This window comes from Centrocercus urophasianus, unplaced genomic scaffold (assembly GCF_019232065.1).
Source record: "Centrocercus urophasianus isolate 14NV4802_14NV808 unplaced genomic scaffold, USGS_Curo_1.0 seq_332, whole genome shotgun sequence".
Lineage (NCBI taxonomy): Eukaryota > Metazoa > Chordata > Aves > Galliformes > Phasianidae > Centrocercus > Centrocercus urophasianus.
This window is the reverse complement of record NW_024884903.1, coordinates 10,164-32,103: the sequence shown is the minus strand read 5'-3', so window position 1 is coordinate 32,103 and position 21,940 is coordinate 10,164. Positions and strand designations below refer to the sequence as shown.

General features: G+C 41.8%; 1 protein-coding gene across 1 annotated transcript; it reads left to right on the top strand.

The window, feature by feature from the left end:
- Positions 1-66: 66 nt before the first annotated feature.
- LOC122166616 (suppressor of tumorigenicity 7 protein-like) lies at positions 67-20,854 on the top strand. The gene is given in 16 exon segments (XM_042830500.1): positions 67-466; positions 955-1,037; positions 1,749-1,908; positions 2,667-2,721; positions 3,318-3,433; positions 5,060-5,138; positions 5,435-5,589; positions 5,982-6,079; positions 6,530-6,644; positions 8,278-8,350; positions 8,995-9,097; positions 11,788-11,938; positions 12,089-12,181; positions 14,244-14,383; positions 19,954-20,021; positions 20,316-20,854. Coding segments are annotated over 15 exon segments (1,875 nt in total). The 3' UTR covers positions 20,008-20,021; positions 20,316-20,854.
- Positions 20,855-21,940: the final 1,086 nt, after the last annotated feature.

Sequence of the window (21,940 nt, the reverse complement as noted above, 5' to 3'; positions counted from 1 at the left end):
TGGACCGGAAGCACGTTCCGCGCCATCTTGGCTGTGGGCAGACGCCAAGCGGCCGCCATCTTAGAGATGGGTGCGGTCGAGAGTGCCGAGCCCGCTGGCTCGCGAGGCTGGAGGCGGAGCGGAAGCTCGGGGCTGCGGTCTGGTTGATGAGCCTGGGGAAGAGGGGGAAACTTAGCCGGACCGAGGCCGCTTCTGAGCACCGAGCACCGCGGGGAGACCCCGCCCGGCTCCGCCCGTCCACCCCGCCCCTTCCCGGCATCCTCCGCGCTGGCCATGGCGGACGGCTGCGGGACCGGCAGGGAACCGCCGTGCCTCGGGGCGGCGGCGGCGCTGCGGCGCTGGGAGCAGCTGAGGCGGCGGGTGGCGGCACCGTGGGCCCGCGGGCTGCTGGCTGTGGCCGCCGGGCTCGGGCTTTTCTACGCTGCGCTGCGGGTGCCGCTACGGCTCCGGGACGGCCTGGCGGCCGGTGAGGCGGGCGGGGAGTGGGGCGGTGGAGCCCGGCGGGGCTTCCGGGCCGGGTTTTGTGCTCTCCTAACCGGGCTTTGTACCCCCCAGGCACTGCACTGAGCCCGGGCTGTGGTCAACCCTCGGTCTGTGTAAGGGAGAGAGAACCGCGTTTCCTCACCTGTGCCGTGAGGGCGATGAGGGCAGCACCGTGCATAACGCGGCGCGTTTCGGGTATAAGTTAAGATGAAATAATGCCCTGAAAGGACCGGTGCCACGAGGCTGTTGTTCAGTGACGTTTGTATTTTGGGACGTTCGCGTAAGCAGCGAGCTGTCACAGAGATACATTCGGACCAAAAGAGCTCTAATAAAGCAGTTTTAGCCACGAGGTCCCAAGGGTGATCTTACACCACACTTGTGTGTAATTTTTCATGCTGTGTTGTTCAATAAAAACCTCTCTGCGTGTTTCAGTTCTGCTCGTTAAGTCTTGGTTTTTCTGTCTCCCAACAGTGACTGTGTTCTTAAGCACTTTGACTCCAAAATTCTACTTTGCCCTCACAGTGACCTCATCCTTTATATCCGGACTGATATTTGTAAGTAGGCAGCTCTTCTTTTTTCCTTTTCTTTCCCTCCATTTTCAGCACCTCTGAGGTAGTTTCATTGAAGGTGAATGCCATAGACTTCTGTGCTCAGACTCTAGAGGGTGCCTTTGCACTAGCAAGGAGCTTGTTACTTAGTATCCTTCCATACCTATTCTACATACTTTTTAATTACGTGTCTTGTGTGTCACTTGAGCCTAGGGAAAGTAGATTGTATCTGTTTTAAGGGACTCAGGCTTGTTTTGAGCAGGTGTGTGCATAAATTATATGCATAAACATATAAACATTTCAAAATATACATGCAGAGACTGCGGACATCTGTGGAAATAAACTTCTGAGATGTTTATCTCTTGGAAGGTTGGGAGTTTAGTTTCCAACAGTAGTAGCTTGGTGGTTTGTGCATGTATTAAGGTATAAATACCTCATTGTCCATAGTGTAACAATAAGACCTGGGGAGAGAGGAACATAATGAGAGTAAAACTTTCCTTTTTTCAAACTTTCCCATGTTGTGTTGTTAATCCTGTGTGACAAGACAATCCTGAAGTAGGTAATTACCATTAATTTGTAGGTAAATATATTCTGTCTGTAAACATTTGCAAGGGGATGTCCTCGCTCTGTGCAGTTTTCTCTTCATCCCTGGTGTTTATGTCGGAAGGGTGTTGCCTAAGGAAATGCGGGGTGCTTTTTTCTTTTCTCCCATAACAGGTATTTGAGTGGTGGCATTTCCGAAAATATGGCACGTCCTTCATTGAGCAGGTATCTGTGAGTCACCTGAGGCCGCTCATCGGCGGCGTGGAAAACAACCCTCCAGCACCAGCAGCGTTCTCAGCTGGGGAGAATGAGGCCAACAGACAGAACGTGCCAGGTGATTGCTAACACATCCCAACAGTTTTCATTCCTCTTGAAGGTGATGCTTTCAAATGAGTTGACTTTTAAAGGGAATTTACTCTGCGCTATTGCTTGTAATAATTGGAGAAAACTGAGACGGGGGAAGTTTAGGTTGGATATTAGGAGGAAGTTTTTCACCCAGAGGGTGGTGAGGCACTGGCACAGGTTGCCCAAGGAGGCTGTGGATGCCCCATCCCTGCAGGCATTCGAGGCCAGGCTGGATGTGGCTCTGGGCAGCCTGGGCTGCTGGTTGGTGACCCTGCATACAGCAGGGGGTTGGAACTGGATGAGCGCTGTGGTTCTTTACAACCCAGGCCATTCTATGATCTATCATTCCATGAAAGGCCTATATCTTACGGTGTGTGTTGTTAATAAGGATACAATGAGGTAATTGATCTAAAACATTAATTATTTATTCCCTTAGTAAATAGGTGACACATTCAGCTAAAACTGTTTCAGTAACTTTAGATATTTGCTATTCTAAATACGTGCAAGGTGCAAGTTGCTTGGATATAAGTGGCACTTTTTAATATTTAATACTAATGAGCAGCCAAAACACGTATGTGACAGCAGAAGTTTATGGAGATGGGAAAGATTGTATGATTGTGATCAAGCTGAATCAAGTTGAAAATTAAACGGGCTTCTAAAATTAAAATTGCGTTTTCATAACTGCGTTTTAAACTCAAACTAGGATTGTTTGTGCTCTTAATTCAAAAAGTGGTTTTTTTTTTTCAGAATGCAAGATGTGGCGAAATCCTCTTAATCTTTTCAGAGGGGCAGAATACAGCAGGTATTGACCATCTCACTTTCCATTGCATGTTTTTAAAATTGATTGGGAGCCTATGCATGACTTCACTGCAGAGCTTTTGCTGGTTGTACTGGGAAATGGCCGAACCCTGCAGGGGTGATTGATGCCAGTCCTGTGTTTAAAAGGCACCTATCCAAGCTTTGACAGTTTCAATGTTAAGAATGCAAATATTATTGTAAATAATCCTTTTTTTTTTTGAGAGTAAAGTAGGAGAAAAATATTCCCGGAATTATTTTCCCTCTTCTTGAAAATGAAAGTCCTGGTCTTACAGCTGTTACTGTTTTATTCAGAGATTGAGACAGTGATTCTGAATCTTAAGTCTCTCTTCTGAGAAGATGCAGCTGTAAGTCTCTGTGATTTTGTTTCTTGAGAAGAAAGTTGATTAGGACTGCAGGATCAAAAAGATTTTTTTTTCCTTGTGCATCCTGTTAAGATTATGGGACAGTAATGCTAGAAAACTCCTGATTAGTAGCACCTGACTTTTATTACTAACAAATTTTCTGCACTACTTGTAAAACGCATCAGATACCTTCTTTGGCATCAGCATTACCATTTTACTGACATTTCTCCCATTTAAGATACATGTGGGTGACTGGGAAAGAGCCTCTTACCTACTATGACATGAATTTATCCGCTCAAGATCATCAGAACTTTTTCACATGTGATACAGATGCCCTTCGGCCTTCAGATACAGGTACCTGTACCATATGCATAAGATACACAACAGCTGGGGTGTGTGAACTGGAGATATTTCATGTACTTCCAGGTGGCACGAGCTATCCTGCCAAATATTTTGTGAATTAACCTTTCCGTCCTACTTTGGAGGTTTAACGTGTGGATTTGGGAAGATTTTTTTTCACCTCGTGCTTTAATAAAGGCTCTCAGGATCTTGGCATATTATAATATCTCACTTAACAAATAGTGAACAACGCAATATTGAAAACATGGACTATTTCCTCAACAACTAGTGAAGTGATCTCATGTAAACTTTACGAGCAGACAGTGCCATCTCCGTTATTTTGCTGTCGTGTTCCAAATGCTGAGTGAAGAAACTGTTCTCTACCTGGCTATTGTCAGACTGGCTCCTAGCTGTTACCAATTTCTCACGTTCCGGAAGCGTTGCTTGTCAGCTCGTTGTGACATTTTTGATATGAATTACGTATTTCTGTTTCACAAGTGCAGTGTACTGTCTCTCTTGCTAAGCCAAGACTAATATTTTGTTTCCAAAAGAAAACTCAAACATTTTTCCACGTTATTCTTGCTGGACAGCAGAAAGTTTTGTTCCAAAAGAAACATGTATGGATTCTTCAGTTCTCTTATCGTGCTTTGAGATAGGCCAGATATGTGATTCCATGAACGTAAAGTTTTGGAGTGATTTCAGAGCTGTTATTTAGTGTGAAAGCTGTTACTTCAGCACAGATAATGGCAGCTCTAAGTATGCTGTCTGTCTTCTGCTAGAAGCTGACTTCCAGTTTGGGATTCTGGGATTCCCGTTTTTCCCTGATGGAGACATTCCATCAGAATTTCACTTCTATTTCCAACTAAGGGAAAGGCTTGGAGATGCTGCATTCCATTTGTTTGCTCTTCATCTGACTGTAATTTTGAATTCAAATTGAGATTCAGATTACCCTTCTGAGTGGGAAGAACTCACTGTTTTTGTTCCTTACAACACTTTCTAATAAGGTGGTAACTGTAGTATATACTGAATTGGCTTTGTCGTGTGGCTTTGCCACTGGAAGATACTTTGCAAATTTAAAAGGACGTTGTTTAACCCTTTATGATCTCATCTAAACACTGAAGCATTTCGTAGATATGTGCAATAGATCTTAACTCTATCACTGTTTTCTTGGAGGTTCTGTTTGAAAGCATAAATTAAAATTCTGTGCAGGTCTGTGCAAGAGCCTGTGTTTAACAATTACTCCTGCCAAGCTTTCAAGAAGTCTTGGGAAATGTTTCCAAAAGCTGTAGTAATTTAGAAATTGTACATCTGTCTGGTTATGTAAGCTGTCTTTGCTTCTCAGTGTAGGAGTTTTTAAATGGTCAGTGAATAATCTTCCTGATGGCATTGCTATCTTAAATCAAATCTGTGACACACTGAGAAGTTGCAAGATTCTGCTGCTTTCGATAGAAACTCTTGCTGACATGAAAACATTCATTTCCCTGGAACAGTTACACAGCAAAGAGGCATTTGCAAACGCAAGTGGATGTTAACACAGAACTGAGGCATGGGCAGCCTCTGTTGCCTCACTTTTTCTGCTTTGCTAGCAGGTGTTTGCCAGCTTCTCTGTATCTCACCAGCCTTTACATGTTTTTACAACAGTTATGCAGAAAGCATGGCGAGAGAGAAACCCTCAAGCCCGGATTAAAGCAGCGTATCAAGCCTTAGAGTTGAACAATGAGTAAGTTTAGACTGTGGACTCCTTTGCTTTGTTTCTAGTCTGAAAGATTAAATGGAGTAAAGCTGAGTGCGCTGTTAGTTTCTCCTTCCAGGAATAATCAGCAAATTTTCTCAAAGTTTGTGTTTTTCTCTAAAACTGCAAAGTTTTGTTGTCCTGAATCTATTTGAGCATTACTCAGTCAATGTTATTGTAGGTTCACGTAAGTGAAAACTCCTTGTTTCTGGTTCTTCTGTACTTATTCAAAAATAGGCTTCTGTGTCCCTCACAGTGACGTGTGGCTTTTTGCCTTGTCACAGTTGTGCCACTGCATACGTTCTTCTCGCAGAGGAAGAAGCAACAACCATTGTAGATGCTGAGAGGTATTTCAAGCAGGCTTTGAAAGCAGGAGAGATGATTTACAGGAAGTCTCAGAACTGCCATTCCCAAAGTCCCCAGCATGAAGCACAGCTACGTAAGCACTTTTCAATCAAAGAAACATTTTTATGTGAGCAGAAGTGTAAAACCAAAGTTAGAATTAGTGATTCTAGTTTGATTTACAGTGTATTGAGGCACTTCTTACTTATGCATCGTCTGCTGTATGACCTGTTGTAGTACCTGAATGAATCTAGGAAGTGGCAGCTTGCTGTGTATTCACCACAGGTTGTGAAAAGAGGGTTTTTTGTAATTTAACCTGTTTAAAAGTTGCTGGCATTGGGCTAGATGGGCTTTTGCTGGGATAGCAATAGTAACAATTTTATGCTATTATGCGTGGCTAGGATAAAGGCTGTAGGATTTCTGGTGTGTTTTGAAGAGAGAGAAAGAATTGGAACAGATTAGTCTGTTGTTTTTGTTTCTTTTAATCAGGAAGAGACACTAATGTGCTGGTCTATGTGAAAAGAAGGCTGGCAATGTGTGCAAGAAAACTTGGAAGAATTCGAGAATCGGTAAAAATGATGAGAGATGTAAGTAATCAGAAAAAAATTGAGTCTCTTGACCAGTTTGCTTTGTGCCTGGCTTATCAACTACTCCGTTGAAATAGCTGGCCTTTATACCTCATCCTTTTCTCAGCATCAACTTTTCTCTCCCTTGCCCAACATGTATAACAGGCTGTTTTTGTATGGGGAAATACTACTAACCAAATCAGTTCACTATGGGAGATGTGCAGATCTGGGCTGAGGGCATGACTGAGCCTCAGTGTGCTTATTTTCTAGTGGGTGTATTGAGGGGAAAAAAGTGATGACTTTAAGGTAGGAATGCTGCAGTTCTTTCTGTGTTTTTTGTCAGTTTCTGCCACTGGGAAAGAAAAGAACATTAAAAAAGCTTAAATTATCATGCTGCCTTTTATTAAATATTCAGGGATTCAAGTGAATTTCTGTATGTGCTTAATTTATTTCTCTTTACTGATTTTTCAGTTAATGAAAGAGTTTCCACTTCTCAGCATGCTGAATATTCATGAAAACCTCCTGGAGGCATTACTGGAGTTACAGGCTTATGCAGATGTCCAGGCAGTTTTAGCAAAGTATGATGGTAAGTGACACCTGTTGGGAAATATTGGTGGGTTTGTATAAGCATACAGGTGATCTGGACAAGGTGTGCCTGTCTGAAAGCAGGTATCTGCCCAGTATCTCATCTCTTTGAATAGATTCTTATAATCACCAGTGAATAGGTTCTTCCATACTGTGGGCTGTATATTTTTTTTTCAATGGTGAGCTCTAATTTAGTCAAGCTGTAAGCCAGTACACACGTCCTAAGTTAACTCTAATTCATAAAGTGGTCTTGGAGCTCACTTTGCTCCAGCTCAAGGATTATTTTAATTTTTTAATCTTTTCTGCATCCTTGGTTATGCCTAATTTCATCAGCCTTTCTCAGTTAGTGCATGCCCTCCTATGTAATTGATGTAAATGGCTGAACAAGTTAGTCTGCCCTTCTGCTGTGCTGCAGGCTTGGCTTCATAACTCTGTAATGCTGAGGTTGCTTGTCAGGGATTATTAGTGACATACAAATATACTTCTTGCCAGAGATTAGTGGTGTGCAAGCTTTTGTCCATTAATTGGCAGCAGTTTGCTTTCACTTTCCATCTGAACTAATACATTTCAGGTGTTGTACAAGTCTAGATAAAAGCTAATAAAATGTAAACTTCCTTCATAGCTTCTGGGAATTAAAAATATCATGTTCTTGCCAAAATCCCGTGCCTGTTGTATGTGGCCACCCCAAATGCAAGCTCCTTTTATTTCATTATCTATGTTCTTCTGTGTGGATTCTTATTAATTTCACACAATCATTTGCTTTTTTTCCTGGTGCTTCATTGTTAACATCAGAGTTTGTGACACTTCCTTAAGAAAAGGTTTCTGATTTTTTCCTAAGCATCTGGAAAAATGAGCATGAGCTTCAAACTCTCTGTAGCCTCCCTGTGTTTTGCTTGGTACGACAGCCAGACTTCTAGTAAGTGATGGACAAGCCTAGGATGGGATTTACAAAAAAAAAGCAAGAGCCATCTGACTATACACAACATGGTATTTGGGAATTAGACCCCAGACTTTGTCTGCTTCTAAAGTAAACTTGTACTGTGGAGTGCTATCCTTCCAATCTATAATTGTCAGCTCAAACATAGCCTTGCATGTTCTACAAAACCTATAACTAATAGATTTTTTTTTTTCCTGGGTAACTGGAAAAGAATGGAAGTTGCATTTTCTATAAAATTTGTCTACCTGTCTGTAATGCAATTTTTTGGTCAAGCTTTTAGATTCTGTCCATTTTTTGTAAAACTGTGTTAATGTTACACATTACATTACAAAACTGTGTTAAAATTAGGCAAAGATCAGAAGCTTGTTTTAAATCTTCCTGAGTTAATACAGGAAAAGCACACTGTTCCTAAGTGTGCATTTATATCTGCACTTCTCTTTGAGTTCAGTTTCAGTGTTCTGTTATGTTTTAGTCACTTTACTGCCTAACTGCAGCTCCAAGTTTTTAATCTGATGCTGATGAGTGATCAGAAAGAGGACTGCAAAGGGAATCAACATTTCTAAATGGAGGTGGAATGTTCTGGATGTTACGTTTATTGTATGGTGTACCAGTACCAAAAATCTTTAAGCTCAAAGGAAGTTGATTGAAAAGGTTTTGTCTTGCCTTAAAATCTTACGGCTTGATTATTTTATCACAGATATCAGTCTTCCAAAATCAGCAGCAATTTGTTACACAGCAGCCCTGTTAAAAGCCAGAGCTGTTTCAGAAAGGTAAGCAAGCACATCTGTGAAAGCAATGGTTGATTGCTAATCTCTAGTTAAGCTTAAAAGTATGAATTTAAAAGGTCAAGACCCAATGTGTAATATATGTCGACGAGCAAGTTATGCATATTTATGTGTATGTTTAGTTATGTATAATTAAATGTAGTTATAGCGAGACATAATTTAAAGTTTCTTTTAAGAATCCACAGCGTTAACACAGGTGAAGATGTTTCTGGAAAGCCCAGGCACACATGCACCTCTGTATAATCTTGTTTCAATCTTGCCCGTGGCGTTCAGCAGCTCTTTGCTTTGTGGGTTGGGTGATGGTGGTGGTTTATTGGCATTGTGCTTGGATTCTGGTCTGTTTCCGTGGCTGATTCCAACTCTACCTCCCCCTAGCTGGTGTCCTATCAATCTCATGAAAGATACGGGTGCTCAGTCACCCTGGGAGGTCGACATGAAGTTTTCAAAAAGTTTAACATATCTTTGCCCTGTGGGCTTGGATGACAGTCAAGATACTTAAACTAGCAGGAACGTTTGCCTCCGTGAAACAAATCAGTCAATTTTAATGAACTTCAAGCTTAAAAGCCAATAAACACCTGGTTAGTGTTTATTATTTATTAGTTCTGTTCAGCATGAATTTTCCCCTTCAGGTTCTCCCCAGAAACTGCCTTCAAAAGAGGGCTTAGTACAGCAGAAATAAATGCTGTGGAAGCAATTCACAGAGCTGTGGAATTTAACCCTCATGTTCCAAAGGTAAGAGGGTTTTATTTTCTATTGGATTGCTTTATTACTTCCTTAAAGTAGTCATTTTGTATTATCAGATTGTTTGAGCCCCAGATTTTCTTGAAGTTGATGTTAACTGTGGCCCTTGACTTATTAAACAGTCGAGTATTTATACTGTAAAGGTTTGGGGTTTTTTTTGTAATAGGTTATGTTTGAATGGTTTTGATTTAAAACAAAACAAAAAAACACTCAAAATTATCTAACTTGTTGGAAACTCCACTAATGCATTTCTACAGGCCCTTCTCGGATGAGGATAGATATTAGCAAATGTAAAATTAAACACTTAAAATCCCTGTAGCCAAATGAAGTTTCCAAACCATAGCTACTCACAGAATTTCATAATGCTTCTTCATGTTATGCTTAGAAGCCAGGCTCTGGAGCTCTGGTTGGTGGCAGATGTGCCAGCATTGATTTTCTTCTTTTTTAAATGAGAGGAAGAATCATTACTGCCATATGATGTAACTTCATATCTCATTGCTTAAGTGTCCAAGGTAAGGATTCCACCGAGCACTGTGTGGAAATAAAATTCTGTACTGCATTTTACTGTCCTGGTATTGGTGATGCATTCAGTTTGAAACCTTGAATGCAAAGGGTTTGCTTAGGTCTGGACCTAATCCTCTGCAAATGATCATGGAGTCCGAGTGACTATTGCTATGAAGGCTCAAATTATCCAACCCCTCTATTCTGTCTGCCTGTCCAATCTAATAGAATGTGCACTGGGGAAGCTAATTGCTGGGAGAAATTGCTGCTTGTTTGCATGACTGATCAAGAGCGTAGCAAGTTCATTTCAGACAGTCTCAGACAGACTTTTCTTTTGCCTCTGCCTCTAGGGGAAGAAGATTATAACGCATTATCGTTATCTACAAGTTTGTTTAATTTTGTTTGTCCTTCAGTTGTTTCAGGAGTCCCATATACCTTGGTGAGACAGCATGTCAAAAGTCTGTTTGCAGACAGTAGTTCTGCAGACATGCATGGAAACGGAGGCCAGGTTTCAGTAATCTGATAATCTCTCCCAATTGTGTGCTTATCCATGTTTTTGTTGTGACTTTTTAAAATTAAAGTGTTGCCTTCAAGCAGTGCTTTATTGGACTGCATGGCAGCATTTCAGTGGTTGCAGTGGTCTAATGGGGAAGAAAATCTGTGTTTTGAATTTGCAGTTTGTTCTGTCCCATAGACTAACAATAAATAGATGTCTAACACAGAAATCTCTTCTGGGATCCAATGAAAGTGGTTTTCTTTACACGTAACATCATTTTGTGTAAGGAGAAGTGTCTGTTTCTCTCTGCTCTGAGCTTTACTTTTATGTTTTTGTTTGTTTGGAAGGCGAGGAGATGTTTCACAGTGCTAGGAGAAGGCTGCTGTGGGGTATTGTGGCAATGCTGGTAGCAGGGCTCCATCACAACTGCTGGGTTTGCAATCGAAGCAGTTCCTACAGCTTGAAAACTGGGCACGGGAGAGAGCATGAGGAGTCAGGTCAGAGGTCAGATATCTGAGACCATTTTCCCACAGCAGCCCTGTGTGAGTGATCCTTTACTGTGTTAAAAAAAAATAAAAAATAAAAAAAATTGAAGAGGATTAGAGAGGATTAGCAAGAATATTACCCTCCAGAGTGTGGGCCCAAGGCACTAAGGGAAGAACCTAGCCAGGCAGTAAATGTGCTTTATTTGGCCGGGGCACAACCCCTACTACATTCCTTCAAGAATCTGAATGGGAAAAGTTAAGTCCTCAAACTAGATTAGTAAATAATCTCATAGTTTGTGGCATCTGCTGAAATAAATCGGTGAGCAAGCTGCATTCTTACACTTTGGGAGACAGTCAAAGGAATGGCTAGCTACAGTGATCAAAGATGTGGATTAGCTTTGGCTGTTATTGAATGAGGTGCTATATGCTGGGGGAGAACAACTCAAGTAAATAATAGAGCTGGAACTATCACTTAATTCTTTTAAAAAGACTCATCTGTTTTTGAAAGCAAAATTCCAAAGCAATACCTCTCTTTGGGTTTTTAGTATACAGTGAAGAAGCAAAACTGTTTGTCCCGTGTGTCGAGGAAAGTCTTCAGTTATTCAGTCTTGTGTTATTTGACTCTTCTGCACATCACACATTCTGCTGATGTATGGGGAAAGTTCATATTGGAGATACTTGATGCTAGCTCCACAAAACCAGATGAAATTAAGGTTTTCCTGGGTTTGGTGGATTATTCTTTGTTTGATTAGCATACCGATGCTTCCTGACTCACTCCTTATACTTGGGAGTTAATACCTATTTAGTGTTCTGTGCTGAAACTTGCAGGGATGAAACGATGAGCCAAAATACCAATTTTTTTTTATTAGCCTAAACCTGTAGTTCCTGTGGCATTGATTATTTTTTTTTAATGTTTCTTTTACTGAAGATGCTTTCTTTTCTTCTTTCTGTCTTGGTACTTTGTGTGTGAGAACCCCAAACTGGGTCTTACACACTGATGGGTGACTCAGTGCTTTTCACTTCCCCTGCCAGTGGGTGCTGCCTTGCTACCTGCACTGTGTGAGGACTGGGCTGTTCTATCAGCACATGGAGGGTGGTCTCTGTGGTGCTCTGCTGCCCCAAAAGTGATCCTCTTCATCGTCAGTAAAGATTTTTGGAATATTCTGTTTAACCAGTGTGCTTTCCCTTTTTACTTTCAGTATCTACTGGAGATGAAAAGCTTAGTCCTACCTCCAGAGCATATCCTGAAACGAGGGGACAGTGAGGCAGTAGCATATGCTTTTTTCCATCTCCAGCACTGGAAGAGAATAGAAGGGGCTCTACATCTGCTGCACTGCACATGGGAAGGCAGTAAGTATCTCTTTTCATTCTCTTTCAGTAGACTAACCTTTTTGCCTTTGTTAAATCAGTCTTCTTTATTCACCTGTTCTCTCTTGCAGAGAAAACCTTGGTAAAGCTCGGTTTAGGTTCAGATCTAATGTCACTTCCTCTTTCTGTCAGCATTTAGGATGATCCCATACCCGTTAGAGAAAGGTCACCTTTTCTATCCTTATCCAAGTTGCACGGAAACAGCAGACAGAGAACTGTTGCCAAGTAAGTGGTTTGCAAGCAGTAATAATAAAACATAACCTAAGGACACGTTCAATTTGTGGTGTTCTGTATTTATCTTACTATGTTTTTGAGTTAGAGCTTCTCATGAAGGGGTTTCAGCTATTTGTTGATGTCCGTCCCCAAATGATCCTAAAATATCTCACAGGTGCACAGGGTAAACATGAGCTTGATTCTTTAAATTACATTTTTAAAGGAGCAGTGGATTTGATAGCTATTGTGGAAGAGTTGTTTTCTTTTTGCAAAGAAGTCTTCCCCAAATGCTCACTACTTTGAGTTTAATTATGGAAGTATGAGCCTACGAGCTTCATTCTCTTGGTAAGGCGACTTGAAAATAAACCATTAATGCCTGTGCTCATCATTCTTAGGACAATGACATCAATTTAGATTACAATTGTGCTCTTAATTGTATGTTTAATAGAATTCCTCTGAGGGTGAGTGTCTACATTGTGGATGAACACAAGTCCCACAGAAAGAGGAAAGAGCTACTGCAAAAGCAGCAGCAGACCCACGGAGACCACAGCTGTGGAAAGCAAATCTACACATACGTGTTTCTATTTAAAAACCTGAAGTTATATTTAAAATGTGTAATTTAAATTTGCCCCCAGACTGCTTTAAATTACTCATTTCTCACTTATGCAGGATATTGCAGAAGGAATTCCTCAGTTAGTGACTAACCCTAAATTGTAGACTTCCCAGCATAATTAAACACCAACACATGCAGATATTTCAACACAATCATTCACGCATTCCTGTTATGTTTAAAGTATAAAACTACCCATAAATAAAACCATCTTAACACTTTTATTGCAGTACTTCCTCAAGAAACCTTGATACTTCATTTTAAATAGATAAATTTTAAAAAATTACGTTGACCAAATTAATGATTCAAAACTCCTGGATTGAGCTCTGACTGTTAACAGACCCCAAATGGCTGTGAACATACAGAAGTGTCTTTCATTGTCCTTATATATTCTGGATTTGATTCCAGTGTACCAATGAAGGAAAAATCCCTGCAAAAAGGATTCTTTCCATTTTTTTTTTACTCTTTCCTAAGTTAGCCTCTGGCTTTTTCTACCTTATGTATCTCCACGTTTTAAAATGCAGCTGCGTTTCTGCATTGTATGAGAGTGTAATGGTTTTCCATAGATTTCTTTGATTTCTCAGCAGAGTGAGTTAAGTTTTGAAGCTTTTTTTATTTTATTTTATTTTAGATTTTAAAAATCAACTCTTGAAGAAACATGCAGCCATTTCAGAATTACTTATGTCTATAGAAACTGCTTTTCCTCATTTAAAGAACCTTTCAGAATCACTGGATAGAAGTCAGAGCTGCAGGTATTCTGGGCCAGAAGTAATTGCACATTCACCAAACAGATCCTCAGCTAGTAACCAGTTGTAGTGTCTTGAGTGCTGAAAGCTCCATATGCCAGCCCCTCAGCCTTGCTAATCACCTTCTTTTGATTTTGTTACCATAGATTGGAAATTGCAAGGAACTGCTATGTGGAGAATTTATAACCTCGTCCTGGTGCTGTTTTCTTTGAGGTCTACTCTGTCAGCTGCTCTGAAAAATTTACTGTAGTCTGCCAACCAGAAATCTTTGAAAACCATTGAGGACCTACTTTGCATGTTTATATGGCATGGTGGTTGTTTTGTGCGCACCGAGCTGCTTAATCTTACAGGAAGGGCAGCTCTGCTCCTCTCTCCAGATAACAGAATTAGGTTGAGAACGCCTGGATGGTTGAAATAGACCTAATAGTCAAAATTACAGCTTGTGAGTTGTGTAACTCTTCCCTCCGTACAATTAAGAGTATCAAAAGTTAAGCCTGATGAAGTGCTTCAGAAGTAAGTCTCATGCAAGTGAAAAAGAAGGTTGGGAAGGAAAATTTCTGAGAAGTTTGGATAAAGTACTTTATTTACTACGTTGTGCTGCACAATAGTCTTAGACTGCATTTACACCTTGTGTAAGTTGCAGTGGAGCGTAAGGCTATGCAAATAAGTCAGAAAATTGCCCTTGATTATCAAGTGCCAATATTCTTTTTCTTTTCAGCATTTCACGAAGTCTCCGTTTACCCGCAGAAGGAGCTCCCCTTTTTCATCCATTTCACAGCAGGCCTGTGTTCCTTTTCGGCAATGCTTGCACTCCTCACACACCAGTTCCCTGAGCTGATGGTTGTTTTTGCTAAAGCTGTAAGTATGGTCTCTGTCATTTCCATTTTAACAATGCTTCCCACACCTTTATCTTTTAAAAAATCAGAGACTGCAGATGTTTGCTGTGCTTCGTTACTGCATAAGGCTCAGTACAGGAGGTTTTAAAGCTTCCTGAGGAATGAATGCAAGGTAGGATGGGCTCCACAAAAAAAAAAAAAATCTCTTGCTGAGCATTCACTAGTAGCATTCTGTGAATGGAACCGATGAAAAGGTAGGTTGATTACTTCTCTTCTTTGCTACTTCAAATCTGTTTGCTGTCGAGCTGCTTGTTCCTATGGATGGCTTCTGTGTCCCTCCTCTCTCCCTCTTTCTGCCCTGTTCTATCTGAGTTTTCCTTGCTTACACGTTAATATTGCTGCTGATGGTAACTTTATGATCTTCTCCTGTGCTCTGGAAGCAGCAGTATCTCACTTCAGCAGAGAGGAGCAAACTGGATAGGCAGCTTCCCTTATGCACAGGCCCAACCTTAGTATATATTAATAAGCCTTTATTGAACTGTGAAACTCGTGTATATATGTATATGAATGTGTATAACAAGTGATGCACAAGTAGTTGTTCACCACCCCCGACTGATGCCCAGTTAGCCCCCATGAGCTGTGGAAAAGAGAGATGAATTCCCACCCCCTTCAGAACTCCTTCTGCACAGTGTCCCTTTGGCCAGTTTAAGTCAACTGTCCTAATTCTGTTCCCTCCCAGCTCCTTGGGTTCTTCTCTGGTAATGGCCTCAGCTCTGAACAGCACTGCTTAGCAGTAGCTATAAACATTGGTGTGTTACCAACATTGTATTTCTCCTGGAACCAAAATGTAGCATCATACCACTCTAAAGAAAATAATTCCAGCCCAGCTGAAGCTGAGACACCCCGAACTCTCAATTGTTATTTTCAATGTTTGTTAGTCAAAATAGAGCATGAAAGAGGTTCTGCTTTCTTGCTGTTTTAATACAGCAGGTAATGGGAACCTAGGAGATAATATTCCTAAGAATACATTGCTCCTAAAAATGTTGGTTTTACTTTATTTATTCCAGTCCACAATGCCCAAATCATGCAGGTCTGAGAATGGGGCCTCATTTCCACACAGTTCTGTTGATCTTTATGCTGGAAAATGTAGTTGGACATGCCAGTGACAAATTTCAGTGCTGTTCATAATTGGCTGGGTTCATAGTAACCAGGGTCTAACTATCTGCTTGATTAATTCTGTAAGGACTGCATTAGCAAAGTTGTATGATTTCCAAAGAGATACAAGGTCAAATGTTATGCTAACAAAGAATTGCTTGGTGAAGTTCTCTCTGTTGGGTTTCTTGAACCAAAAAAAGACTTTGTACGAGTTAGTTGGCTTTGTATAATGGCATTCTGAATGTCAAGTGACGTGTCCAAGTGTGGGGGAAAGAATCAGCGTTCGGCCATTTGGCACTGTGTTTATTTCACTGTCTTTAGGAAAGGGCAGATAAGTGTCTGCTCAGCAGAAAGGATGATCAAGGAGCTTGCATATCACCACGTAATTCCTTCCACCAATTGACAGTGATCGCTGGCACTGACAAAGGGCTTCTTGCCACTCACTCTTCTAGTTGAATACTGCAAAAAGTGGAACCTACGTTGTTAGATAAACAGACAAGAAGTGAATTCTGTATTTATCTCTTGAGATGGACAGCTGAGAAGGAAATTTTGTCTTCCAGAACAATTCGGTCACCTTTGACAGAATTAATGTTCAATTCCATTCAGACTCCAATATTCTTATGTTATTCGATTATTGTACTCTTGATCCTATTCCTGATGTTTTCAGGACCATCCAGAAAGCCTGTAAGAAAAAAATGATATTTCAGTACCAAACTCAAACTTGCAGTTGTATTCCTGGATTGCTTCAGATCCTTTGTAAGTTATCTCTGTATTTAATAGAAGTAACGTGATGAATGCCATGATTCCGTGAAACGTTCTCATAGAATCATCTCTCTTGTGCTTTGGAGGAATGTGGCATTAGCACGTAGGTGAATTTTCATAGCTTGGTGGTACCATTTAGGTTGGAAAAGACCTTCAGGATCTTCAGGATGCCCTGGAAGGGAGCTCTGCGGAGAGGGACCTGGGTGTCCTGGTGGACGACAGGTCGGCCATGAGCCAGCAGTGTGCCCTCGTGGCCAAAAAGGCCAACGGCATCCTGGGGTGCATTGCAAAGAGCGTGGCCAGCAGGTCGAGGGAGGTGATCCTCCCCCTCTGCTCTGCCCTCGTGAGGCCTCATCTGGAGTACTGCGTCCAGTTCTGAGCTCCTCAGTACAAAACAGACAGGGATCTCTTGGAAAGAGTCCAGCGGAGGGCCACCAAGATGGAGAGGGGCCTGGAGCATCTCTGCTATGAGGAAAGGCTGAGTGAACTGGGTCTGTTCAGCCTTGAGAAAAGAAGACTGAGAGGGGACCTGATCCAGGTCTATCAGTATCTGAGGTGTGGGGGGCAGAATGGCGAGGCCGGACTCTTTTCAGTGGTGAATGGAGACAGGACAAGGGAAAATGGCTGGAAACTGCAGCATAGGAAGTTCTGCACAAATGCATGAAGGAACTTCTTTACAGTGAGGTGACGGAGCACTGGAACAGGCTGCCCAGGGAGGTGGTGGAGTCTCCTTCTCTGGAGATGTTCAAGACCTGCCTGGATGCCGACCTGTGTGACCTGCTGTAGGGAACTGCTTTGGCAGGGGGTTGGACTCCATGAGCTCTGGAGGTCCCTTCCAACCCCTACAATTCTGTGATTCTGTGATCATGGAGTCCAACCATCAGCCTGACCCCATGACTAAACCATGTCCCATCGTGCCACGTCCACACATCTCTTAAATACCACCTCCCTGCGCAGCCCTTGGTGATGCTTGAGCACCCTCCCTGTGAAGAAATTCTTCGTAAAAAGAAGAATTTTGTACTGAAAATGGAAGCTTACCTTCTATTTAATTACCTGCAGGTAATTCCAGGGCTTTTAAGTTTTCTAAGTGAAAAGACAAATCCTGTATGTTTCATGATTTTGAGTATTGTTTCACGATACAATGCTTTAACTTATTAAATCTAATAATTAGAGATAATAAAGTTCCAGGTGGTAGACACTTGGAGTGCCTCAGCCTTAGTGAGGAAGTGGCCCCAAATAGATTTCCAGCAAAGTGGCAGAACTGTTGAATTTCCAGCAAATCTGAAGCACAGATTTGGGAATGGCAATTGAAAAGAATTGTTTGCATGGATTTTTTTTCTACTGTAATTCTCTAAGTGACTTATGACTACTTAAATTGCATTTCTGTTACTTCTTGTACTGCTGTTTCCTGCAGTTGAACCTCATACGCCTCTGTATGAACTGTTTGCCTCTAAACAGCATTAAGGAGTCGAATACCTTTCTATTGACTTTAGAAGTTGGAGTTTACATATTTTCATTTGTTAGTGCTTGAGTTTGTTTCCTCCATAATAAATCACAGGGTAAACCTTGGCAAATTGCTAAAAATGTTCCAAGTGGCCAAAAATCACAGTGAAGCATTTACTAGTTCCAATGTATACAGTCTAATACACCATCAACAAAAGGCTTTAGCTCTGGCACCTACTCTGGTTCAGCTCCCTTTGAAACTGATGGCAGTCTTTCCATTGTATTCCCTGGCCCTGGATCAGGCACCCAAGGGAACTTGGTTGTGTTTTATACAGGTGGAAGGGCTTGCAGAGAAGTGCTTAGCATTTACTAATCTAGTCAGAGGCGAGCCTGGCTTCATTTGTTCTCTTGCAGCTCTAGTTTTTAATACCCTTCAACTAGAGGAAGAGGATAAGATGCAGTGTGTGAGTCATTGTGGGTGATGCCAGTAGAACATGCAGGGGCAGAGAGCTCTTAGGTGTGCAGAAAGAGTGCAGGGGCTTTGGGTGGAGCTGTGGGTTAGGGGTCAGTGAGCCCTGCTCTTTGTTTCAGTGAGATTTCTGATCTCTTGGAGAATTGCTCTCTTGGTGACAGTTTGAGACAGCTCTGTGTCGTGAGACGGTGTTCAAATTGGGTTGGTAAGTGACAGAATGAAGGAGGTACAGAAGATGGAGAGCAGTGGTATATACAGCTGAGCACGCTGAAGAATATTTCCTACCAAAACAGCAGGCAGGAGGATCTGATTATTTTTTCCATTCAATATGAATTTTTAGTTCGTATTAATTACATAGGTGGAGGATTGGGTGATTGTGTATCGTTCTGCAGAAGTGATGCCACACAACAGTCCATACAAAGTCTTACAAAGATGCTGGGAAATCTGCTTTCAGGAAAACTGCAGATGCAGTGGCAGCAGATGCTGCAGGCACTCATGTCAGAAGTTCCTTGCCATGTCTGTCTTGCTTACCTTCAGAACAGATCAGTCCCAGGCTTTAAGTCCTAACCTTTTTTCCCAGTATATGCTGGGAAATACTTTAACTAGCACTGGAATAGAGCAGTGCTAGTTAAAGTACTGAAAAATACTGCAGCAGCGTTCCAGAATCCTACTGAAAGCACGTTTTTGCTCAGGGAGTTGGACAAAATCCGAAGACAATCCATGTTCCAAAGTATTTTGATATGGTTTGCTTGATATTTTCGCAACAAAGAAAGAATTCATGGGACTTAAATTAAAAAATTGGCTAATTTTTATGATAGCAAGATAAGGAGAAAACATTTTTCATTCTGTGTGGCTCCCCCTTAGAGGATTCCTCTCTGTTCTGCTGATAGCAGCCATCTCAAGGCAGAATACAGGACTAAGCAGAGCCCAGTCTGGCAAGTCCTGCTTTCTGTGACACTCTGCTTTACTTTCTGAACAAATCCCCCTACCACTTTCCCCAAAGCTCATTAAGTGAGACTGGAGAATTAACTTTTTAGCCAGCTGCTGAACTTTTCATATTTATAAACACTTGAGTCTTTTGCTTATCTAAGAGAAAATGTGTATAGTTTGGAGATGTGCACTTCCCTGCCAATGTGCAATGAGTGGTTCTACACTTCATAGAAAAAAAAGCCTGAAGTTTCCTGTCACGGCCGAGTGTCGATGCCAAGGGCAAAGGTTCCTTGCCTCACTAATCTACATCTTAACTCATGCACTTAATGTGAAGGTGCCACACGCACACAGGCACTGAAGAAGCTAGCTGCAATGAAAAGCTCCTGCTCTGTTGTCAATGTTATGTTTTAAAAGCCTTTTTAATGTAATATTTGAGGTTATGATAGAAGCCAGGAGGGCCGAAGTAAAAGTCTCAAAGTAAATGAGTCCTGTCACTGCTGCCTCATGGAAAGAGGGTTTGTGTGAGGATAACGCAGGTCCTGGTTAGGAGGGGGCTGGGTGTGGGGATGTTGAGAAGGTGCAGGGGGGTTTGCATCATTTGTTTTAACTTAATCTCTGTTTCTGGAACTGTTTAGATGGCATCTGTGGATCCTGTCTGAAGAATGGGCTGCTCTTGCTGGGTTGTCTGTTTTTTACACATTCGAATCAGTGACCTATAAATAATCCGTGTCTGAATCTCCCCAACAGAATGCACCACCCCCCTCCCCAACGTGCTTCACACTGGCCTAGCGTGGAGAAAGGCTGTTCTAACACGTGCTGCTTGTGCCTAGGTGCTGCGAGTGCTGTGGCCTGTGAGTGCCCCCAGTGTGCTGGCATCCGGCTGAGCCCCTCATCCCCGGTGAGTCACACTGAGCACTGCTCACACAGCACAAGTGTGAGGCTCTGTTTGGTGTATTTTTGTCCCCCATCCTTGTTACTGCCCCATCAGCTTGAAGAAGGCTCAGCCTTTCTCCCTCCATTTACTGATGTCCATAATTAAAGTGCCGCAGTGTCACAGGTGTTGAGTGCTCAAATGCGGTTTGATTCTCTGATTTCTTTGTTCATATCTTAAAGCTGTGAAATGAAGTTGATTTTTAAACTAGAGCTCACTTGTTGTCATTGCTGTGTTGTTGTTTTGGTTTTTTTTTTCCAGTTCTTTGGGACTCTCCTTTTATCCATTGGTGTGGGAACATTAAGATCCTCACGTTTTCCAGTCTTTGGCACCAGCTGAGTGCAGCATGCCTCCCAGGGGCTTCGATTGCGTTGTTCTCAGTGTGTCCTGGCAGCACCCTGGGCATGGTTGGCTGATACCTGGCTGTGGGAGGCAGAGAAGAAAGCTGTGCTGCTCAGACAGCTGCCCTTTGTAGGCTGCCGTGTTGGTAATGCTGCTTCGTGTTTGAGTTCCTTCTTTGGCCGTAGAGTCTGTAATCATCTAAGAAAATAGTTTTCTTTGAGTGGTAACCTCATTGCTCCCTTAATCACTTGTACAACTGGAAGGTAATAAGGTAATACTTCTGTAAGAACTGTGAGAATGTAAGTAGGGCGGATGTTTTGAATCTTGACGCTTCCTTCTCAGCTGCAGATGCACCGGATAACTGGCTTTGGTTTTAATTTTGTAAGCCTTTTTCAAAATATTTGTTAGGAGCAAAGTATGGTTTTGCTTGCTTTATTAAAAGGTTGCTTCTTAACGTGTGGAGTTTGTTGAATTCTTAAGCGCCTGTTTTAATGTAGATGGTAGTGTGCAGAGATTTATTTCTTCTGTATCCTGTAAGTTTGCATTACAGAAGGAAATTGTAGTGTAAACTCCTCTACTTTGTGTTTTTATTTCTTTAGAGTTAATTGTGTGTGTTTTGTCTGTCAAACCCCTTTGCCTTGAAGAATGGGCTGTTTTCTGAAACTACTAAGAGTGATTGTGGTATCTGCATGGGAGTCTCCTTGGGAGACCTGAACTTTCAAGTGTTAGTCCAAAGAAAAGTGCTATCATTGTTGATATCAAGATCTGAAGAGACCTGAGGTGTGGAGCACTCTTAAAAGGAATTACTTCAGATATGGACCAGCCACGAGGGTCTGTTTACCAGAAAGGTGAACAGATAGCAGTGGCAGCCAAGTGCTTGGAGGTAATTGGTGTGACCTCCATTTCCACCCTTCTCCCATTAGAGAATATGTCAACTTCTCAACACTCAGATCTGCTGCTCTGTACTGGAGAAGCAGGCTCGTGTTAGGCAAAAAGCTTCCTAAAATGTGGAAATTGCAAAAATAGCACAGGCTTGCAGATAAACATTAATTCTGTGCATATTAAAAGTCGTCCGTCATCCTGTGTTTCTGAGATACGTGTAGTTATCTGTAATAACTAGGGAGATTTTGCATGCTTTATCTTCAGTGATCTTTGTGAAAGATTGATGTGAGCTGTGACCTTGACAGCTTCTGTGAAAGGTGTCATAAATTACTCTGGTTTTTGAATCCTGAATGGAAGAAGCTTGCCGTAGCCTGTACTATTCTCTGAAGCAGTACCTAAATCAACCAGCAAGAGTGTTTTTAATTTGGTTCTTTATTGTAGGCAGGCCTCTTATGATTTTTTAATTAGTACAGGTGAAATGTTCCTTAATTGTGATTCTCTAAAGGTCTTTCAGTGCAGGCACAGCTTCTGGTACCTCTGCAGAGCATCCAGCCTAAGGACCAGTGGGCAGCTGTGAGTAGTGGAATGGTTGCTCCAGCTTTTGGCAGAATGCAAAGTGAAAACATGCAACGTAAAAACAGAAGGAGTTTTTCCAATTTAGT